General features: G+C 39.8%; 1 protein-coding gene across 15 annotated transcripts in view; it reads left to right on the top strand.

Annotated features, from left to right (window-relative positions):
- Positions 1-21,268, top strand: part of SESTD1 (SEC14 and spectrin domain containing 1) — a 126,036-nt gene that overhangs the window by 58,431 nt on the left and 46,337 nt on the right. For all 15 annotated transcript variants that reach the window (XM_043505421.1, XM_038422450.2, XM_038422445.2 and 12 more), the window contains 2 exons: positions 150-263; positions 18,888-19,001. In XM_043505421.1, coding sequence (XP_043361356.1) covers positions 150-263; positions 18,888-19,001 — 228 coding nt within the window. The remainder of the gene's footprint in view (positions 1-149; positions 264-18,887; positions 19,002-21,268) is intronic.

Raw genomic sequence — 21,268 nt, 5'->3', positions numbered from 1 at the left:
TGTTACCTGGATGGTGTAAGCCTTGTTTAATTCATATTTGTAGAGAGTATTAAGATCCTGGATAAATGGTGCTGTCTAAATGCAAGTTGATCTTGCCATAAATGAGAATTTAATCTTGAATGTTTTATCTGTTTTCATTTGTTTTGCAGAATGTTGTTCCAGCTGAGGTATCGCTTGTTTGTGTAGTAAAACCTGATGAATTTTGGGACAAGAAGGTTACACATTTTTGTTTTTGGAAAGAGAAAGATAGACTTGGCTTTGAGGTACGTATAATCATTTTTTTTCCTATCAGGAATGTCGACTCTAAGCATGCTAGAATGATGCATACCTGATTGAAATGGATATTTCTTAAAGAATGCTTATCAGTGTTCCAGATTGCTTTGTAGATACCTCTGAAAAACTACTGTGACCTATTGCTTTTAAAATATTCTTTAGCTGCAAAAAGAACTGAGGCAGACTATTAAATGAAATTTTGGAAATGGAACTTTGCTGCTTTTATGGTGGTTTGATTATGATGATAAAGCTGTTTCATACCACTTTCCATGCTTTTGGCTACAAAAATTGTTGTATAATGCTGTAGTATATATTCTGTACGTGGCACCACCGCTGTGGACTGTTCAGATGCTCCTCTTCTGCTGTCACTCAGGCAAGAGCAAACATTTTGAAGGTACAATCCTTGGCCTTGCTAAATTCATCTCCTCCTTATACCTCTTAATTTTTGGTATTAGTTGCCAAGGTTATAGGCACCCTATGTTTTTCTAAGATTGATTATGTTCTGACTGGCATGAGACGGTGTGTGTGTGTATATATAAGGGATTGCAAACAAGGATAGTTGCATCCTTTTTATCTTTTACAAAGCTAGTGAAAAGTAAAACTGCATTGTGACAAGTAGTGTTCTGAGTGTGGATTGACCCTTCATACAATCATTGTGAACGAGTCTTGTCCAAACTGAAATTTGGTCTCCTGTGCACATCAGTAGATCTAATGTCTGGTCATCCATTGTTCTGCACGGGTAAATCAAAGTGACTTGAGGGGGAACCTCCTTCCCTTTAAAAAGGATCAGAAAGAAAACACTCTGTCTTTCTCCCTAATGATAGACAAATGTTTCTTCCTGTTGCCAGGATTATAATATGTTCTCAGTTTCCAAATATTCCTATAGAAATGCAATTTAAGGGAGAAAGGGGATGGGAAGGTAGCAGCCCAAAGATAGACACAATGTTGTCTTCCGTGACTGGGGATAATAACTGTTTACTTAATATGTAAAGTGTAAGATGTCCCTAAAGATTTCACCAATAAGAAGAAAGAGAGCACTCTAAATATTCATATGGAATTTAGGGAAGTTCAGGAATCATTTGAAGTTGTAGTGTAAAGTTTTTTCCCATGTCATCCTATAAGCCATTCCTCTTTGTTTTTTTCATCCTTTATTAGTTGTAAATGTTGCAGGCTCAGTGGTTTTGAAATTAATCTCATATATACTTCTTTTCAACATCCCTTTCCTAAAGGCTTTTCTTGTGACTTAGCTAGAATATCTTTCTAGACAAATAAGCAGAATACCTTAAGTAAAAAACTGCTATGCTAATAAGGCAAAATTAATGTTAAACAGTAATATGGTGGGATGGGAGGTTGGGAGGGAGGATTTTATTTGACCTCAAGGGTTTGTTCAACATCAGTCATTAAGTTATAGTTACATGTAACTAAATACAATAAGGATAACCATTTAATGAAGAATGTTCTACATTTGTGGGGCTGGTGTAGGTCATTTGTACTGCTGAAATTAAACCTCTGTGTTTTAAAATATAATAAATATATGTGACAAGTGAGTAGTCCATAGTGAGTTATTTTGAGGGGGAAAGCACAGAAAACGTCCAAGTGCTGAAATGCCAACGTTCTGTTCTTTTCTGGTCAAGTGGAAAGCTTTTTCAACAAATCTTTCCTAATGACTCTTGTACTGTGGCTTGGTGGGTATGCACTCCAGGATATACAGTTCAGATATCAGTGAACAGAAACATGATATACTGCTGTTTTAAAAAATCCAATTGAATGAAATGTCTAAGTTCAACATACAGTTATCTGCTATTAGGCCTGTTTTTAAAACATTTTCAGATTTGTTTTTTTTTATTTGAATAAGAAAATCAAGGAAAAGGGAGCACAGTGGGCACCTTCTCTTCCCCTTCCCTCCTCCCCCTCCCAATTCAAGGGTGTGGGAGAACTTATGCAACCTTCACTTTCTTGGCAGGAGATTGCCTTTGGCCTGATGGCTCCAGTTTTGCCACTTTGTGGCATTGTGTGACTTGATCTCTGTTACTCTCCCCTGCTTCATTTTCTCTGTTTCACTGTGCAGTAAAACACAGAGTATGCAATGTGGAGAGTGAAACATGGGAGAATAGGAGCAATTGGTGAGAGTAGCCCATAGCTGTAAGTGAGCAACTTATTCCACCATCTCCACTCATTAATTCTTTAGAGAATTTGCAACTTGGTAGTGTTAGAAAAGCTGACTCACTAAAATCTGGCTCAACAGATCTTCTCTTTTTGTGTATCCCAATTCTTATCTGTTTTAGAGATGATGGTATATCTTAATCTCTTTTTTTTTTCTCCTTTTAGCACTGCAGAGCAGTGATATGGCTATGGAAGAGTGTGTTCTAATCTGATTCATAGCATAATTTTATATTATTTGTGGTGAAAAACACAGTTTGAGTTTCAGATCCTGGATTGAATTTTGCAGCACTAGCAGTTAACAAAGAGAGAGAGGTTTTTCCTAACTGAGCATATTTGATCTGGAAGTCACTGAGACAATGAACATGAAACCTCATGCTGCCATTTTTCCAGTCACTTTTCACAGTATAATCTCACTTTAACTACAGTGATTGCTTTAATAAATCATTGACTCAAGAAAAAAATGGCACTGGAAGCACATGATGGCCCAGACATCCTTCTAGTATCCTGCATATTTGAGACTTGAAATGTTTTAAAAGTTGCCAGCACTGTTACTTGAGGTGTTTGGCATAGAGAGAGTTTCCCATAGGCATATTCTGGGTAGTAGCATTCATAAGATAGAATTGTGTTTGCATATTATTAACCACTCTGCATTTACCTTTTATGTTTTGTGAAAGACGCACAGTTGTATGATATGCATGTATTGTGTATAGTTGTGCAACACATGTTCTGCAAAGAGATATTTGAGAGTCCCAGGTCACTTATTAGTCCATTTGGTTCTTACTGAAACATGTTATGTTATGTTCAAGAACTCATGGAGGATGTGTGAGGTCCCAGGAACTGGAGAAGGGCCAACATAATGCCTATCTTTAAAATGGGGGAAAAGGAGGACCCATAAAATTACAGACTTAGAGGATAATAGGGTGATATTAATAGCCAGTATGGATTTGTGAAGAACAAATCATGCCATGCCAAATCAACCTAACATCCTTCTTTGACAGGGTTCCTGGCCTAGTGGAAGGGGGGTGAGGGGGAAGCAGTAGACATGATCTATTTTGATTTTTAGTAAAGCTTTTGACACAGTCTCGCATGACATTCTCATAAGCAAACTAAGGAAATATGGTCTAGATGAAATTACTACAAAATGGATTCACAGCTAGTTGAAAAACCGCATTCAGAGAAGTTATCAATGGTTTGCTGTCAAAGTAAGAGGGGGGTATCTACTAGGGTGCTGTAGGGGTCTATCCTTAGTCCAGTACTATTCAATTATTTTCATTAATGACTTGGATAATGGAGTGGAGAGTTTACAGATGACACCAAGCTGGGAGGAGTTGCAAGCACTTAGGAGCCCAAGATGAGAATTCAAAATTACCTTGACAAATTGGAGAATTAATCTGAAATCAAGAAGTTGAAATTAAATAAAGATAAATGCAAAATACTACACTTAGGATGGAAAAATAAAATGTACAACTACAAAATGGTGAATAAATGGCTTGGTGGTGGTAATGCTGAAAAGGGTCTGGGGGTTAAGTGGCTCACAAGTGAAATATAAGAGAACAATTTGATACAGTTGTGAGAGAGGCTAGACATGTCATAGGTTCATAGATTACTCCTGGGGGACTTCAGCACCAAAAATTGAAAAATTCTGCACACAATATTTTAAAATTCTGCAAAACTTTATTTGTCAAAACAACACAATGTAATCACGCCAGTTTCAATTATTTTGGTAATTTATTCCAAAATACCTGTCAGCAACTATGTCTGTAACAATACAGATGAAAAAAAAAAGATTGAGGAAATGTTTTTTGACAAATATATTCCTTACCAGGCATATTAATACAGAACTCTGAGTAATAATTCATTTAAACTACAATACAGAAACACATTTCCCGCATCCCTCAGAAACAGTGCAAAGGCTTGGGAGAGTCAGGGGTAATGGAGGAGTTGAGGGAAAGGGAAGTAATTGCTGGGAAGGAGCATAGATATGAACTTGGAGGATTGTTGTTGTGGGTAGAGAAGCATGGAACAGGTTTTTTTGGAGTGGGGAGGGATTGTTAGGGAGCCTCCACCATGCATACTGTGGCTGACCCCTAGCCCCTTTATTCAGTCAGGTACATCTGCCCCTGTCCCCACGTATCCCTGCACCCCTCCCTATCCCCATGTGTCCTGGCACCCCCACTCCCATTCAGCTGCTGCCCCAGTCTGTCCTCTCCACTAGCCCTTCTGAATCTCGGACTGTGATCCCTCCCAGCAGCCCCATGTGCCCCATGTTGTCCATCCCCACCATATTCTGTGCCTCCTGACCTGGCCGCACTGGCAGGGCGCTGTGAGGAAAGCAATCTCTTTCTCTTCCCTATCTGATACTAGGTCTGCTCCTGTATAGTTGTGGCTGCTCTCTGTTCTTTCTCCACAGCAGCCCCTAGTTGGCAAACAGAGTAACTGCAGCACCTTTCCAGCAGATGTATTTTCTGCGATGAAAAAAAAATTCAGCGTGGCACATGCATTTTGAGCATGTGCAGTGGTGCAGAATTCCACTAAGAGTATAGGTTATAAGGCGAGGAGGTTAAAAAAAATAAAAAACTGGTCATATTTAGTCTTGAAAAAAGAACTCTGGAGGGGTCCTGATGGTCTTCAGTGTGGTAAGGGCCATTATAAGTGTGTTAAGGGCTAAGGACAGGGATTAATTGTTCTTCATGTCTACTGAAATTAGAAGTAGTAGTGGGCTTAACCTGCAGCCAGGGACATTTAGGTTAGATGTTAAGAAAAGATTAACTATAAGGATAGCTGGAATAGCTTACCAAGGGAGGTTGTGCAGTCCCCATCATTGGAAATTTTTAAGAACTGGTTAGACAAACGCCTGTAAGGGGTGGTCTAGATGTACTTGGTCCTGCCCCAAAGCAGGGGGTTGGACTAGATGACCTCTCCAGAACCCTTCCAGCCCTACATGTCTATGCTTCTGTGTAGGTATTTGTTTTCTTGGTCATTTTAACATACAGAATCTATCACACATTGTACCTCTCCATTTGAGGTTTGCTAGAGCATTACTTTAAAATGGGAGGCATTCCCTTCTGATGCTTGGGCCTGAATTTATACAAAGTGACGAAACAGCAGTAGATTGTAAGAGGGAGTTGGTAGGTATGAGAGAGTGAAAATACTTCTAGTGTTGTAACAACTTTTACTTAAACTGTGGAGAATTTTTCATAAAACGTGGAATTAAATAATATCCATTGCCTAAAGATATAAGAGAACTTAGCCTGTTTTTCTGTTTTTTTTTTTTTAAAAAACAATAACTTAGCCCATGTGGCGTTCTCAGAGGCTGCTCCTGTGCTGTACTAGTCGGCTGGGCCCCCTGCAGTAATGCAAAAGCCTCTTCCTTAGAAATGGGGAGAAACAACTATACCCCTAAAATAGAAGAGGAAGCTCAGGAATTTTGTTGAGAATAGTGCAGTGAAGCTGTATTTGGGAGGGCACAGGAGGAATCTTGATGCTCAGGCACCAGGTCAGGCCAGCCGGTTGGCAGTGGCATCCATGAATTCTCTCCCATTCTGCCCCCCACCCCATCCTTCGCATAGTTAAGCCAGTCAATCACTTTCTAATGCCCTCCCAGTCCTGCCATTTGGAGTACCAGTGTTCTCTGTTCCTTCCCTGGCTCTACAACAGAAAATCTCTACTCCTAAGTAGGAGGAAAATGGGAATGAATGGGGGGTAGCATGAGGATTGGCACGGAGAGAATGCAGAATCCTTGTTGGCATCTTTTCTAAAGGCTACTGTGAGACCATTAGAGACAGGTGACCTGACTCAACTGTGGTGCTGCAGGGCACACTTGCCTTCATGCCATTTGAACTCCTGGCATCAGTGCTCTGTGCCCTCCCCAGTACAGCTCCCACTTGGTTCCCAGCAAAGTTTTCCTAGTCCTATGACTGAAGCTTCCCTTGGAGAGGCTCTTTTTCTCACTCCCACCTCTTCTAAAGCCAAAAGTAGCGAGAACCCATGTGAACAAGCAGGCAGTATTGCCCCAGGAGTTTGCTGCTGGCCGTGCCCTCATTGACTAGTACTTGGCCACTCCAAATCAGGGTGTTCCCAAACGGGCTGTAGATTGTCGTGTTACTCCCCAGGAACCTCATTCGTCTGAAACATGGAGCTGCTTATTCCAGGCATCTGCTCAGGTTTTTTGCATTAACAAATGCAAAGACTAGGATCCTTATAGAATTTCGAATCCTTTTTTTATTATTATTACACTCACGGTTATTAGAAATTCATATGTAATAACTAGGATAACTGGAAAACCTGAACATACCTTAAACCCAGAATCAATGAATTTCTTGATGGTTTGCAATTTGCATGCAGCTAAAAACTGCCCTCAGACTATTTTCTCTGCATATGGCATCCATTAAAAAAAAACAAAACTTCTTTGACATTGATTGAGATACAAGGCTGTCAGATTAGCTTTTTGAAAATCAGCAATCAGTGTGAAGAGAGGAGAAATGACCCATTTGCTCTTTTATCCTTGTGGAAGTTTTGGAGCAAGTTTTAAGACTTTCCAAATTTAGGATGAGGGCAATAGGTAATCAAAAGCTGGGAGGTAAAAGCAGCAAAAATGTAACTATCTGGAAATCGTTGTGAGATCAGTATTTAGCGTAGTAGTAGAATATTCTTTTGTGTCCAAGGACTGAATGGTAAGCATTGTAAGGCTTTCACGGCAGCAGCTAGACCATTGTAAATTCTTAACTGCTCCTTTAAAGATTTCTTGTGACAGAAATAAACATAACCACACTGCAAAATCTGAAAATACATTTTTAACACATTAAGTATTGGTGGCTATTTGTGTTAGTTTCCATAAACTCCAAATCACAATTCTGACTGAAAATATTGTGCTTTCTTATCTACCTGCCTTACATATTTATATGATTGGCATTACTGGAATATCTTCCTCAGAATATACAAATAGCGATATTCTATCTCTTGCCATTTTCCTTCTGCCCCTTGAATAGCTTATAGAATTTTGTTTTGTGTTTGAGGGGCCATGTGTGTGTTTAAAAAAAAAAAGTTGAAGGAAAACTAATTTGTTCTGCATTTAGACCCCAATTCTGCCAAGCACTTATGCAAGTATTTATGTCCCACTGATTTTATTGCGACATAAGCACATGCTGAAGTGTTTTGTTGAATCATGGTGTTCATTCTGAAAATGGTTAAACATGTGTTATAGGTATTTCAACTGATTGCTATAAGTGAAAACTGACAGAAAAGTATCTTTGCTCACTTTTTGTGCATTTGAAAATGCTTTGGCTTCAGTCTTGCCAATACTTAGTCATGTGCTTAACTTTTGATAGGTTCTTTGTATGCTGAAATTAAATTCTGTCATTGAACAGGTATCTGTATACCACAGCTATTAATATTTTTCATAGCACATTTATCCCCAATAGTTTGAAGAATAATGAAATTGCAAAAAGATAATTATCTTACCATAATATTTTTTGCTAAAAATTACAATTAGGAAATCCTTGTGTGAAGTTTGTAGATATTTTTAATGCATATCAGTGGTATCTAGCCACTGAAAATTTCAGTTTGCACAAAAATGTTGTTTAAAAATATTCTAGCGAATTTTAATTAGAGCATACTTTTTGCCCATCTTTTATCCCATCTGTATTTTATCTGGGGACTGTGAGAAGCCCAATTCCTGCCCCCCCATGAATTTTTTTTATCATGAGCTTGTACATCAAGTATTTATATGAATATAGTATGTTTGTGGGTTGTTAGGTTTTTGTTTTTTAATTCTGGAAACATTAGGCACCTTCTTCCAAATGGAAACTATTCTAAAAATTCTTACATTTTTTTCTGAGCCTTCAGAGGGAACCAGTATGAACATCAAGGTTCTTATAATGCTTTAGACTTGTTAGGAAATAATGAGGAAGTTATACCACTGTGTAAAAGCCTATAGAGGAAAGTGAATGGATGGGTGAAATCATTGGTGAATTAAAGAGGAGAGTCTAAGTAGTGAGTAAAATCAACTGAGTGAACTTGTGAACTATTGAGGTCATAGTTGGCTAGATTCTAGAAATTTCTTATAGTAGGTAAGATGCCTAATAACTATTCTGTATAATGCTGGACTAATCTAAAATTTCTGTTTTTAATGCTAAATTCACTAGGTAGCAGTTTCTTATTCCAAGTATTGTAAATATGAAAATATCTGATCAGTGCTTGATGGGTGATTTCCTTTAATTTTTCTTTAATATTAAATCAATGTTAATAAACAAATGAGTGATGTGACGAAAATAGGTGATTGTTTTAAAAAAATGGTCAAAAGCTAGGATTTGTGATCAATTCATAAAGTGCAAGAAATCAGGTTCTTCAGAATCTTCACCCCACTTGCCATTGAATCAAATTTTGTCTATTGAATTGGAAAATTGAGTTTTAACCCTGCAAGTGAGCAGGGGTGGCGAATTGTATGAGCCCATGGTGCCTGTGCTCCACCAAAGTTCAGGGTCGGGTCTCTTTCCCCCAGTTCTGTCTGCTGCCCCCAGGCAATTTAAAAGGGCATGGGGCCACCACCACCGGCAGTGCAACGGGGCTAGGCGGCTTCTGCCTGCCTGCTCCACTTCTGGAAGTGGCCAGCACATCCCAGCAGCCCCTGGTGGGGGGGAGGGTGTCTTTGCGTGCTGCCCCTGCCCCAAGCACCAACTCTGCCAACTGCAGCCAATGGGAGCTGCGGGGGCGGTGCCTGTGGGCAGCAAGGCACGGAGACTCCTCCAGCATGCCGCCTAGGAGCTACTACCACAGGAGAGTGCAGGTTGCTTTTGGGAGCCGCCTTAAGTAAGTGCCACACCCAAACTCCCTCCCAGAGCCGGCACCCGCTCCTACATCCTAACCCCCTCCCCCAGCTCAGAGCCCCCAGCCAAACTCCCTCCCAGAGCCCAAGCCCTCCCGCACCCAGACTCCCTTCCAGAGCCGTAGACGGATGTGGGGGCGGGAATGGGACTTGGACCCATTCTGGGCACCACCAAAAATTATACAATCCTGCCCATGCAAGTGAGATGTTTTTAATGCCAGTTATCACTGAAACATAGCCATGAGGATAATTGAAGTCCCTGATTCAGTCTTTCCAGGCACTCTTCAATATCTGCTTCACTGAAGGAGTAGTTTCTTAGTCTTCAGCACACAAATGCCAAAGATCAATTGGTGATTATGCTTTTAAAAACAACTGAAAGCGAGACTTGAACTTCAGAGGAAAAATTGCTTCCTCTTTCGTGCTATCGTTGCTTTCAGTGTAGTTTGAAATGAGCAACTGAAATAAATGAATGAAACGCTTTGGCCTGGATGTACTCCTCCACAGATTTAAATTCTAAGGTCTACCAGAAGATGCCTTAAATGAAGAAATTGAGAAAAAAATTTAAAGAACACCCCTTTTCATCACATCCATGGGAGGAGATGTTGAATGGGCAATAGGAATATGGCAAAATGCCTAGAAATGGGTGGAGGCTGCAAGAAAGCATGCTTGGCAGGACTGGGGCTGGCCTGTCCTCCTTATTTGGTCCTTCATCTTCTGTTGGCTGGAGGGGTGGGTAGGGGCTGGACTGGACTGGATTGGATGATTGGCTCTCACATACTTCCTCCCCACCCCCATCCTGGTTCATTTAAACCCACACAGGCTTTTTGAAACCTTCATGCCACTGTTGGCAGAATTCTTTCCTGTTTGTTCAGTTAATGAAAATAAAATGGGAAAAGATGAGAATCATCCTAAACTTCGGATGCTATTTTTAACCTTGCTGAGAAAGTATTAGTAACATCTAGCCAAGTTGTAAAGCACATTGTGGAAGTTCAGACCGTCTTTTGGGAGAGGGGGAAAAAAAACCTTGTGGTTGGTTGGCTGAAAAATGACACTTCCCAATGGCACTTGTTGGAATGCTGAGAAGAAATTCTTTGTTTACATGCTCTGTGTATTTAAAATTGCCGCTGAGTAATGAAACTAATCTTAACTTGGCATGCAGTTTACAAAACAAGGAACTCTGGAAGAAAGCAATACATTTTTAAAAAAGGAATTGAAAGAGGTCTTGGTAGGATCCGACCAACTGGACATCTGGGCTGCTCTTGCAGTCCCAGAAACCTGGTTCTGTCTCATTAACAACAAAGTACTTCAAGCACCGAAGGACAAATTTAAAAATTTATTCAGAGAAACTGTTGAATCTTTTTATTATTTAGGAAATATGATTACAAATACAAAGGTCATACAAAGAAAAGGAGTACTTGTGGCACCTTGGAGATTAACAAATTTATTAGAGAATAAGCTTTCATGAGCTACAGCTCACTTAAATGAGCTGTAGCTCACGAAAGCTTATTCTCTAATAAATTTGTTAGTCTCTAAGGTGCCACAAGTACTCCTTTTCTTTTTGCGAATACAGACTAACACGGCTGCTACTCTGAAAGATCATACAGAAATTGATCTCAAAACAATTAGAATAGGCTGAAATATGGCAAATGGAATGTAATCCTGAGTTAATTTCTTCTCTTTTAGTGTTTTAAAGTTCCAAATTTCGACTCTTAACCTTTGCAGTTAAGTTCATTAAAATGGTGGGGAAATTGTGGAAGTGCTGTCATGGGAGACAAGATGGCTGGATTCAGAAGTTTGCCCATCTTATTAGCTCACAATCTGTTGAACATGTTTAACAAATTCGGATTAGGAAAGGGATATTGATTCCCTTTATAATTAAAGGAACAATTTAAATAGTTGGGTAGATCAAGTGCCTTATAGCAAAAGTTTAAATAAATTTGCTTCTGAATATTTTAAATACTTACGTATTTACTGTGGTTCAGTCAGATTTTTATCTCACTTTTTCATGATTTCCATAATTTCTTGTCCTATTTTCTTTCTTGGTTGCTCATTGCTTCAGCTGGTATCAGGATAAGTGGTGTTTCTTCTGTTAATGATGAGAGCATTGTGATTACTTGCAAAAAATATTTAGCTTTAGATGTCAACCTGGAGCATTGGATGTATACAGGACAAATCAGTTGATATCAAGGGGATAAAGTAGTCCAGCTCATATGATAAGTATGGAAAATTAATACTTTCTAATTAATCTAATTGGTTATTTACTTCTAATGCAATAATGTAATTGTACTGATAGTTTTGTTTGGCAGACTTCTATAATATTGCCACTCTGTTTTACCCAAGTATGTATTAATTTTAAGAATGATAGGCTCATGTTGCACAACATTTAAATTTTAAGCAATACTACATATTTCAGTGTAATAAATACACTGACAAAACAATGAAGTGTACAGCAAAGTTGTGTGCTACTTAATACATTTGATTATATTTTGTTTAACAGATGTTGTCTTGTTCTATAGCCAAGATTAAGTTGAATTAAAGAATGGAACTAGCTGGCTAAACAAAGCTATATATTCTAATCCTCCGGTATTACCTTTTTGAGATTTTTAAAGATTGTTACAATAATGTGTGCAACAACATTCTGATGCCCCCTAACACTGGGGGAAGCCCCTTATAACCACTGAGAATCAGTAGGGCATTTAAAATTAACTTCAGTGTACTTCTAGTCTGGATAAAGAAAAGGAGTACTTGTGGCACCTTAGAGACTAACAAATCGTTAGTAAAACTGGGATCAATGGTCTCTTTAGGAAAGAAAAACTGTATTAACTTTATTGCTGAAGAATCCATATCCACAAGCCCTGTATCCTAACTTTGGAGTTATTTAAGGTCTTTAATTCAGCTAATGCAAATTGGAGTGTGATCATCTATGGTTTACTAATAGACCTAAATCCTCCAGTTCTGTACGTTATCTATATTAAGGTATTATCCTAGGAAATTGGATTTTCATCTCTTCTAGCAGTAGAAAAGGTACATTTAAAAAGGAGTAATTTTATAAACATACCAAGGACAGCTGGCCTTCATTTCCAGAAAAGGAGACTGATATTCTACTTTATTATTAATGGATATTTACGTAGCACTGTAAACACACAGGGAACTTTACAGAACGTATAAAATGGAATTTATAAATATACAAAGTAAAACAGTATCTGCATCCATACTGGATATTAGTTATTAATCTATTTTTAAATATCTAAACAAATATTGAAACACTTATCTATTGTATTAAGATATTTTCTTTACTAGGAAGCACACAAACAAATATCCAGTGTTCGAAACCTGATGAAGGCCATAGGTTGAAAAAATGCGTTTGTAGTTTTATACATAAAGACTTCTGAAACAACACAGCAATTACTGAGAGATTCATCCGGACTAGTCCACCAAATGCATCCGATGAAGTGAGCTGTAGCTCTCAAAAGCTTATGCTCAAATAAATTTGTTGTTTTTTATTTCATCAACAAAATGTTTTTAATAACAAAATGTTTATTCATAACATATTGCCGTATTGTTCGCTCTGGCCATTGTTTTCAGAGCGGTTTTTACTCAGTGAACATTAAAATGACACAATGTACTCATTCAGAATAATACAAAAGAAATCTTGCACTCCTAGGGCACATACATGTATCATTGTGATGCTATGGCCTATTTCTGAGGCAACAAACACGTTTTTTAAGTGTATTTCTTTTCTCTTTTGAGAGAGTATTTTGCAGTCTTAAAAAAAATCCCTGATTTTTTTCCTTTGAAGTCACATTGCTGTCAAGGATAAATGGTTACTGCAAGAGCAGCATTTTGTTAATGCAAGCAATATTACAATTGTCAAATATTCCATGAGGCTAGTCTTCTGATAAGAAAAACTGGATATTAACCAGGGCCAGCTCCAAACCCATTACCATTTCTCTGAGTTATATGATTGCCTTCTTCATACCCATTGCTATAGCCAGAAGAGTTGTGCGGAGGAAGGCCAAGATGGAAGGAAAATGGGGACTCCAGCCATTAACACAGTCGTTCTCAAACTTTTGTACTGATGACCTCTTTCACATAGTAAGCCTCTGCATGAGGACCCCCCCCAAATTAAAAACACTTTTTTATATATTTAACACCATTATAAATGCTGGCTGCAAGGCAGGGTTTGAGGTGGAGGCTGACAGCTCGCAACCCCCTATGTAATAACCTCATGACCCCCAGTTTGAGAACCCTTGTATTAACACTTTCTTCTGCCCTTGGAAGACCCCAGCTACCATATGTTCTCATCTGTCCTTTTTTCTCTCAGGAAATTTAATCTTTTAACATTAATTTTTATATTGGAGAAACCACTATCCAAAAACATTTAATCTGGTTTCAGAGAAGACTTTTTTTCTATAAAGTCAACATAGTGAGCATTAAAAAGACTTAGATAAATTGCAAGCAAACAATGGGTTTTTGTTTCCTTTTTATTATAACAAAGGCTTATTTGCACACACATCTCATCCACGTGGACTGAATACTGGTTAATCAATAGAAAACTGTCATACCTAATGGCTTCCCCCAAAAAGGGAGAGAAGATTAATAACTATATACCCTAAGGTTGGTGTTGAGACTAGTGTAATTTAGTATTCATGATTTTGGAGGGGAAAGCAGATAACTAGTTCAAGTGTGCCAGTGAAGGAATGTTGTTTGTTACTATAAGCTACAGAGGATTGTGAGAAACTCTTACACCTCTACCCTGATATAAAGCGATCCAATATAACACTGTCATAAATATAAAGGGAAGGGTAATGACCTTCCTGTATACAGTACTATAAAATCCCTCCTGGCCAATGGCACAAAATCCTTTTACCTGTAAAGGGTTAAGAAGCTCAGGTAACCTGGCTGGCACCTGACCAAAAGGACCAGTAAGGGGACAAGATACTTTCAAATCCGGGGGGGCGGGGAAGGTTTTGGTCTGTCTGTTCTGTGTGCTTGCTAGATACAGATCAAGGAAGCAAGCAATCCAACTCCGTTAGAATCAGTAAGTACTAGCAAGGGAATGCATTAGCTTATTTTTGTTTTTGCTTGTGATTTTCTCTGTGCTGAGAGGAAGGTGCATTCCTGGTTTTCTTTTTGTAACTTTAAAGTTTGGCCCAGAGGGAAATCCTCTGTCTTTTTGAACCTGATTGCCCTGTAAGATTATCTTCCATTCTAATTTTACAGAGGTGCTTCTTTTACCATTTTTCTTTTTACTAAAGTTCTGTTTCTTTTAGAATCCGATAGGGGTTTTTTGTATGTGTCCTAAAAAAACTCAAGGTTGGTCTGTGGTCATCTTGTTTATTCTCAAGCCTCCCCAAGAAAGGAGGTGCGGGGGTCTTGGGGGGATAGTAGGAGGGAGTAGGAACTCCAAGTGGTCCTTTCCCTGAGTTTGTCTAAATCACTTGGTGGTGGCAGCGTTACCTAATCCAAGGTACAAGGGAGAATTTGTGCCTTGGGGAGTTTTTAACCTAAGCTGGTAGAAATAAGCTTAGGGATCTTTCATGTGGGTCCCCACGTCTGTACCCTAGAGTTCAGAGTGGGGAGGGAACCCTGACAAACGCAAATTCGGATATAACGCGGTAAAGCATTTCCCCTCCTCCCTCCTCCCTCCCAGGCTTGCACAAGCCTGGGAGGAGGGGGGAGAAGCGGAGCGGCAGCGTGCTCAAGGGAGGAGGCGTAGTGGAGGTGAACTGGGGCGGGGTGTGTGTGTGGGGAGAGTCCAGGGAGGGCCGCAGCAAGTAGCGGGGGGTGCAGAGGAACCACTCTCCGCCCCAGCTCACCTACGCTCTGCTTCTCCCTCCCCGAGTGCAACACTGCTTCACTTCTACCCCCTTCCTCCCAGGCTTGCCATGCCAAACAGATGATTTGCGGCAAGCGTTGGAGGGAGGAGGAGAAGCGGAGCGGTAGCATGCTCGGGGAGGAGGCGGAGCGGAGGTGAGCTGGGGCGGGGCGAGGAACTGCATGGTTTTTCTCCATGGGTGCTCCAGCCCCAGAGCACCCACGGAGTCGGCGCCTATGATGACAGCGTGTCTGGCTCCAACATGCTGCTCTGAGTGGCGTGTTAAGGGGGTCGGGCCGGGGCCAGGGGGTTGGATAAGGGGCAGAAGGTTTTGGGGGGCAGTCAGGGGACAGGGAGCAGGGGGGGTTGGATGGGTTGGGGGTTCTGAGGGGTCAGCCGGGGGCGGGAAGTAGGTGGGGGTTGGATGGGGGCAGTGCCAGGCTGTTTGGGGAGGCATAGCCTTCCCTACTTGGCCCTCCATAGCAAGTTTGATATAACGCAGTTTCACATATAACACGGTAAAATTTTTTGGCTCCCAAGGATTGCGTTAGATCGGGGTAGAGGTGTATGTCTTTAAATGCTTTGGGAAGCATGAAGGACAGATGAAAAGGGCGAACCAGCATAATGGAAGATGAAATTTAACTTGTATAAATGTCAAAAAATTGAAACATAGGAATTTAAAGGAACTCTTTTAAAAAAAATCACCTTTTTTATAGAGCATATAGTCTGCCTATGACGTTCACTGCCACAGGAGACAGTTACTATTACTGGATTTTCAAAAGCTATAGGAAACTTGGACAGCAATAACATTTATAGGTATGCAAGTTTAAAATAATTACATCTCATACTTCAGGACACAATGTGATCTCAAGCAGAATTCCTCTATCCACTCGTTCAGTATTGCACACCTGGCCATTAGTTTCTTAGGCTATTTGTCCACAGAAATTGAGTCAAATTCTGAGCCATTATTTTAAAGAGAGGCGTGCTGATGGGGGTGGGGGTGTGTCCTTCAATGCTGATCCATAGTCCTTAGCCTTTTCCCATGCTCAAGGATGACTTCATCCAGATTATCAACATCATCTTAGAGTACTGCATTACTGGTCTATGTCTTTGATTAAGATCCTGAGCTGCACTTAGCCTCAGTCCATGTACCTTCAACACACATTCAGCTTCTCTTTAGAGTGCAAAGAATTGTTTATATTTCCTCAGGAACACTTGCAGCAGTAATCCTAGAGAACTGTTGATAACTCCAATGTAATTCAAATAAAACAGTTTATTCAAGAGAGAAAATAGAGAATCAGTGAAAATAAAACAAATTTCAAAGCTTCGTATTTGTGGCTCACATTACATCAAAACTTGCTGTTCAGGCAGAAATGTGGCAGTTAGTTTTTGTTCTTATGTTGCTAGTGAAGGTGTGAGTGAAACATTTGTATATTCTGTGATCAGACCTGTCCTTGCTTTGTTTTCTGGCTTAGTTGTCCTATCTAGCTCTTGTGCCTTGTGGTTCTCTTCCTGAAACATGTTTTATATGCCATTCACACAGTACACTTTGTACACGAGAGGCTGTGTCTACGTTACTCAAATGCCAGTACAGCTGCAGTGGGACCATTAGGATAGGCAGGGTCTATGCAGAGTACTAGTTTAGGCAGATTGGCCACCAACATTTTAACTGTTTTGATGTATAAACTTGGCCAGAGCAGGTCTGTATGACGTGATGGTAAACCATATTTTTTGTCAGTGGCACTCTGACCGTTTCTACTACTCTTGGAGCTCAACTAGTATTAGCAGTGAGAATATCTGGGGAGAAGGGGCTAATTTTAATAAATTAACCTCCAGGAGGGTTGCGCTTCCCCCACAGCATGCTTGGTGAGTAATTCACTCATATTTTAATTCTGACCCTCACAAAATATATGCGAGTGGAGTCCTTGTGATATACACTTTCTTGAAGTCGTCATCTTACGACAGTATCATGATGGCCTGGAAGCAGCCCCATTATGCTGTCTTTTGGTTCACTCTGATTACAGCAGTACACAATGCTAATGGCATCTCTATTGAATAGATTGTATGCCACCTCTGCTCCCAGTACAAGTTATATAGAAATGTAACTCATAGAAATGCTTCTGTATTATGTTGGCTGGTGCTAGAGAAAATTCTTAGATATATCAAATTTCAGAAGGTGTCACACACCATGAAATTGTTTAGCAAATAAGATTCTCTGCAGATGAAAACTGAGAGAATGACAATCCATCATCATCATCTCTCTCTCTCTTTCAGATAAATTATCTTTAAAAATATAGAGATTTAGTATGAGTGTCACAGTTGCTAAGCCAACTGCACCTCTGATTCTCTGGGAGTTCACCCACCCGCTCTCATGCCTTTACCTTTCCTGGGGTGGAATCCTGCAGTTCTCTCACTCTTAGAATGGGTCTTGGGCTACAGTATCCTGTGCGTCAACCATGCCTACCCAACAGGTATAACAGAGTTTGGCATCTGCGCTTCTTCCCTGTGGGGGAAGTCTGTGATCAGTGATGTATAATGACCAGAGAGCCTTCTTAAAACCAAATATCTTAACTGCCAGAACAAAGCATAACATAAGAGTAAAAGGATTTTAAAACAACAGAAAGTCTATACACGCGTGTATCTTACCTAGAGTCCTAGGCAGACCTTTTTTGCCCCAGATGCCTTACCTCTGGGAATCTGGCCCTTGATCTCTTCCTCCCAAACAACAATTCTGCCAGACCAGGCCTTCAAAGTGAATGGCTCTTGCATTGTCTCTTAAATGTTTGCTGAGAAGTGTTCATCAGGATCCACGTCCCTCTTCCTGAGTGCATTTCCTGACAGTCCAGTTATTGAATTACCTCAGTATGTGCATACAGTAAATATCACAATAACCTGGTCAACACATAATCATGCATTATTACGGGCAAATTGTCTCAGTGAGTATGGTGTTTTTTAACTAACATACCAAATTATGCGAAACTTTTCAGCTTAGATGAACTCCTTGTCTGTATTTTTGAGACAGTTCCTTGGCATTTCTGTTCCTTCACATACAAATATAGGCAGGCAAGTGGTTTCCAAAAATTAAGATTATATTATTAAAGTAGTATCCTAAGGTTTAATGACAAATGGAAGAGAACTGGCAAATCACAACTAGTAACAAGTAATAACAGAATGACAAAACACATCTTTTATTTTGGATCCTGGACTAGTAAGGCCATTGTGCGACTGGAATTTGTCTTGGGTAGAGGCAGATTGCCTAGATCTGTGGTTCTCACACTTTTGTACTGGTGACCCTTTTCACATAGCAAGCCTCTGAGGGCGACCCCCCCCCTTATAAATTAAAAATCCTTTTTTATATATTTAACGCCATTATAAATTCTGGAAGCAAAGTGGGGTTTGGGGTGGAGGCTGGCAGCTCGCAACCCCCCACGTAATAACCTTGTGACCCCCAGTTTGAGGACCGCTAACCTAGATTCAGGGAATTCTTGGGTAAGACAGTAGTTTGAGAGGAGGTTGGTGTCCAGAGTGTGGAATAAAGGAATGGATTACAGGCTTCAAAGCTGGAAAATCTAGTTGTTTGTTTATTTCAAAAACATATTGAGTAAACTGCTGTGCACCAGTTCAAACCTAGTCTTACAGCTACTTATGAAAAGACTTGTCACTTTTTTTGTAAAGTACTTGAAAAATATATTTTTATTCCATCTGTCCTTCTGTTATTCAAAGTAACAAGCTTAATAAAATATATTAAATTTTGTAGCATAGGTTTCACAAAACCAAGTTATCAAAACTTTCTTTCTTAATTTGTTACAGGTTATTTTAGTATCTGCCAACAAATTGACTCGATACATAGAACCATGCCAACTGACAGAAGATTTTGGAGGGAGCCTTTCCTATGATCACATGGACTGGTTGAATAAGAGGCTGGTTGGTTTTCCCCCCCCCCCCTTTCCAACTTTAAGCTCTGTGGGGCATGGACTGTATTTCTCTGTGTGTGTGTGTGTGTTACCACATTTTGGTTGCTACCTCAATGTTTCGAATACATTTATAATGCAGTAGAATGAGAAAAATGCACTTTAAATATATAAAGAGTCTTATTATTCTAGTAAAAAGAAAAGGAGTACTTGCGGCACCTTAGAGACTAACAAATTTATTAGAGCATAAGCTTTCGTGAGCTACAGCTCACTTCATCGGATGCATTTGGTGGAAAAAACAGAGGAGAGATTTATATACACACACACAGAGAACATGAAACAATAGGTTTATCATACACACTGTAAGGAGAGTGATCACTTAAGATAAGCCATCACCAACAGCAGGGGGGGAAGGAGGAAAACCTTTCATGGTGACAAGCAGGTAGGCTAATTCCAGCAGTTAACAAGAATATCAGAGGAACAGTGGGGGGTGGGGTGGGAGGGAGAAATACCATGGGGAAATAGTTTTACTTTGTGTAATGACTCATCCATTCCCAGTCTTTATTCAAGCCTAAGTTAATTGTATCCAGTTTGCAAATTAATTCCAATTCAGCAGTCTCTCGTTGGAGTCTGTTTTTGAAGCTTTTTTGTTGAAGTATAGCCACTCTTAGGTCTGTGATCGAGTGACCAGAGAGATTGAAGTGTTCTCCAACTGGTTTTTGAATGTTATAATTCTTGACGTCTGATTTGTGTCCATTCATTCTTTTACGTAGAGACTGTCCAGTTTGGCCAATGTACATGGCAGAGGGGCATTGCTGGCACATGATGGCATATATCACATTGGTAGATGCGCAGGTGAACGAGCCTCTGATAGTGTGGCTGATGTGATTAGGAATAGACACAAATCAGACGTCAAGAATTATAACATTCAAAAACCAGTTGGAGAACACTTCAATCTCTCTGGTCACTCGATCACAGACCTAAGAGTGGCTATCCTTCAACAAAAAAGCTTCAGAAACAGACTCCAACGAGAGACTGCTGAATTGGAATTAATTTGCAAACTGGATACAATTAACTTAGGCTTGAATAGAGACTGGGAATGGATGAGTCATTACACAAAGTAAAACTATTTCCCCATGAAGAAAAGGAGTACTTGTGGCACCTTAGAGACTAACAAATTTAATTTTAATTTAATTTAAATTAAATTTAAATTTGTTAGTCTCTAAGGTGCCACAAGTACTCCTTTTCTTTTTGCGAATACAGACTAACACGGCTGCTACTCTGAAACCTATTTCCCCATGGTATTTTTCCCCCCCACCCCATCCCCCACTGTTCCTCTGATATTCTTGTTAACTGCTGGAATTAGCCTACCTGCTTGTCACCATGAAAGGTTTTCCTCCTTCCCCCCCCTGCTGTGGGTGATGGCTTATCTTAAGTGATCACTCTCCTTACAGTGTGTATGATAAACCCATTGTTTCATGTTCTCTGTGTGTGTGTATATAAATCTCTCCTCTGTTTTTTCCACCAAATGCATCCGATGAAGTGAGCTGTAGCTCACGAAAGCTTATGCTCTAATAAATTTGTTAGTCTCTAAGGTGCCGCAAGTACTCGTTTTCTTTTTGCGAATACAGACTAACACGGCTGCTACTCTGAAACCTGTGATTATTCTAGTAGAAATTGAATTTATTCCAGAGGGGGCAAAGCAGATGTAGTTATGTTGTTTAAGGAGCAGATTTAGTCTTTAGATTCTGCTGCATATTCTCAGTGTTGAAAAATCCCCCAGGAGTGCGGGGTACAGGAGCAAGGAATGCTGGGGGGCCTGGAATCAGCTGGGTTTGGCCATAGAGAGGGGAGGCCCAGGCCAAGCAAAAAATGCTCTGTTTCTTCATGTTTCCTAGACAGTCTTTTAAGATAGGGCTCCTATGGAGCCATAACCAGAGTTAAAAGCTGTCCTCCATCATGGTGAATCCCCTTGCAGTGCAGTTGCTCAGGTAGATGCAGGCGTGCAATTTATACCCAGGGTAGATCTGCCCCTAAATAGTTAGATTCAAATTATTTAGGGGGTCATTTGGTATGTACATTTCAGTATATTTTAATTCTGTTATTAATTGAAATTGGTTTGAAGATCAGAATTTACTTTAAAAATGCATTTTTAAAACAATACCTAATCTTGAAAGTGGAATAATTTCCTCCCTCTTTTTTTTTTTTGTATAATATAATTTTAAAAGCAGACTGACTGCTTTGGTCTGAATATGTTTTCAATCCTGGAAATTGAAGTCT

This window comes from Dermochelys coriacea, chromosome 11 (assembly GCF_009764565.3).
Source record: "Dermochelys coriacea isolate rDerCor1 chromosome 11, rDerCor1.pri.v4, whole genome shotgun sequence".
NCBI lineage: Eukaryota > Metazoa > Chordata > Testudines > Dermochelyidae > Dermochelys > Dermochelys coriacea.
Note: the sequence above shows the minus strand (reverse complement) of the source record. Positions and strands in the feature narration are given on the sequence as shown.